Genomic DNA, 2384 nt, shown 5'->3' with positions numbered 1-2384 from the left:
GGTCCCGCCCCGGGCCCGGTCGCCGGAGGCTCCTCCGTGGAATTCTTTTCTAAGTCCTGACCCGGCGACTCAGAGGGAGGGACCGACCGGTCCCGGCCCGCGCGGGCGGCCCGGGGAGGCTGTCCCCGGCTCCCCCTGCCGCCACGCTTCTGGGGTCGACCAGATGGCCCCGGGAGCTCCGGGCCTGGTGGCGATGGGGTCGTGCTTGGGGTCTGGTGGCCGTGGCCGTGATCCAGGGGTTCCCCTCGTGATCCGTGGGTGGGCCCCGTCTCCGGGCGCGGCGATTCTTGCCCCTGAATGGGTGGTTTTGTGCCGCCAGATAAGTGCTGACACGCTCTGCTCGGGTGACAGTCGCCCGAGAGCTTCCGGGTGCCTGGATGCGTGTGCGGGGAGGTCTCCGGGCTCTGGCCGAGAACCGGACGCCCGTTTCCACCCCCGCCGCTTGAGCCGCCCGCTGGGGCCTGCGCGCCGGCTCTTGTGCGTTCCAGGCGTCCCCGCGACCGTGGTGCCACCTCCGGTCTCTGGTACCCGAGGGCGGCGGGGTTAGGGGCGCGGGGTCCTCTACCACGTGCACTCCCTGCTGCCGGCACCCGGGTGCGGTCGCGACTTACCCCGTCCCGCCGGCTCCGTGCCAGTGCGTGTCAGGCGTTCTCGTCCTGGGGTCGTCGCCCGCGCTTGCTAGAGGAGGAGGGGGGCCGGTGAGGCTGAAGCAGGCTCCTCCGCTCGCTGTCCTCGCCGGCCTTCCCTTGCTCGGGGATCCCTCGCGTTATGCTGCTGATCGATGTGGTGATGCTGTGCTCTCCCGGGCCGGGCCTAAGCCGTGCCAGACGAGGGACGGACGTTCATGGCGAACGGGACCGCTCTTCTCGCTCTGCCCGCGGGCCCCCTCGCCCGTTCTCCCCCGCTGCGAGTGGCGTGTGGGAGGTGGCAGGGGTGCGGAATCCGGCCCGACCTCGCTCCCCCGCCCCGTGCCTTGTGGCGTGGGCGGTGTCGGGGTCTCCGTGACGCGGCGGATGCTCCGCCTGTGCCTCTTGGCTGTGTCTCGCGGGCGGCCCTCCCCACGGTGGGGCGGGCCGTGTTGCCGCCGCGCCGCGCGCCTTCTTGGACGCGTGAGCGCGCTCCCCCGGCCGTTGGCGGTGCCCCTGGAGTGTTCCAGGTCGTCCCTCAGGCGCCTGAGGCCGATTGGCGGTGTCGTTCCCTGTTCCCGTCGCCCTCCTCAGGTGACCGCTGCACTGGTGTGTCTGAGAAGCGGGGGGTCGAGTCGGTAAGGGAGGCGTGCCCGTCCCCCTCGGGGGGGACGGGTGCCTCGTCGCCCCCCCCCACGGCGTGCCGTGTGGGGGCGGGCAGGCTCGGGCGCGTGCCCGCGTGTTCCCCTTGCTGGGGTTTCCACGCGGGTGTGGGAGTGATCGTGGCGGGCCGAGCCAGCGGCGTGATGCTGGCTCTTTGGTTGGGAGGTGCTGTTTGATCGGCACCTCCGTCCCAGTCTCTGCCTCCCTTGGTCTCGGCCTGAGGGGAGGCACTGACTTGGGAGCCGCACAGGGGCCTTTTAGATCCCTAGCTAAGCCCAGTGTGGCCGGAGATGGCGAGCCCGGGGCAGCGCGGGCTCGCGGCCCTGACCACGGACGCTCCGACTTGCTCTAGGCCTTACCTCTACCGCAGACCCCTCCTGCGTTGTGTGGCCATGGTGTCTGTAAGCGCCTTGGTGGGCCCGATGGCGGACGATGGGCGGGGGCGACACGCCCTCGGTGAGAAAGCCTTCTCTAGCGATCCGAGAGGGTGCCTTGGGGTACCGGACCCCCCAGCCGCCGCCCCTCCTCTGCGCGTAGTAGCCACGGACGCCACCACCGTGGCGCGTGGGCAGAGCCGCTCTTTGCCTACCGCGGCCGGCGCCTCCCCCCTCCGAGTCGGGGGAGGGTCACGCCCGGCCGGGCCGTCGTTGGGCGCGGGGCCGCGCGTGTGCGCGAGCGTGCGCGTGGTTCTCCCGTCGCGTGCTGGGGTGGGGAGAGGGCCCGGCCCTGTCCGGGCTCCGCCCCGCCGCGAGCGGCTGGCTCTCCGCTCGCTCCCGTCCCGAGCCGCAGCCGGTGGTGGCGTGCGGGCATGGGTGGGGGCCGCCGCCGCTCTCGGGCGCGTTCCCTCGGGACGTGGGTCCCGGAGCAGACCAGACAGGCAGACGGGTGGCTGGGTGGACGGGGCGGCCCCCGGCGGCGGGGGCGCCTCACGTAGGCCCCGGCGGTGGGGCCGGGCCCGCGGGAGGCCGAAGGGTGGCTGAGGCCGGCCGGCGTCCCAGGCGTCGTGGGACCGCCCTCGCGTGTCGTTGGCGGTGGGATCCCGCGTGTGTTTTCCTGGTGGCCCGTCCGCGCCCGAGGCCGTCCCCGGGAGCCTTC

General features: G+C 73.4%; 1 protein-coding gene across 1 annotated transcript in view; it reads left to right on the top strand.

Annotated features, from left to right (window-relative positions):
* The first annotated feature begins 331 nt into the window (after nt 1–331).
* Nucleotides 332–2384, top strand: part of LOC138922779 (uncharacterized) — a 14872-nt gene continuing 12819 nt past the window's right edge. The window contains exon 1 of the mRNA XM_070259130.1: nt 332–1220. Within this exon, the coding sequence (XP_070115231.1) occupies nt 845–1220 (376 nt within the window). The 5' untranslated portion in view covers nt 332–844. The remainder of the gene's footprint in view (nt 1221–2384) is intronic.

This window comes from Equus caballus, unplaced genomic scaffold (assembly GCF_041296265.1).
Source record: "Equus caballus isolate H_3958 breed thoroughbred unplaced genomic scaffold, TB-T2T unassigned-0002539, whole genome shotgun sequence".
Lineage (NCBI taxonomy): Eukaryota > Metazoa > Chordata > Mammalia > Perissodactyla > Equidae > Equus > Equus caballus.
Note: the sequence above shows the minus strand (reverse complement) of the source record. Positions and strands in the feature narration are given on the sequence as shown.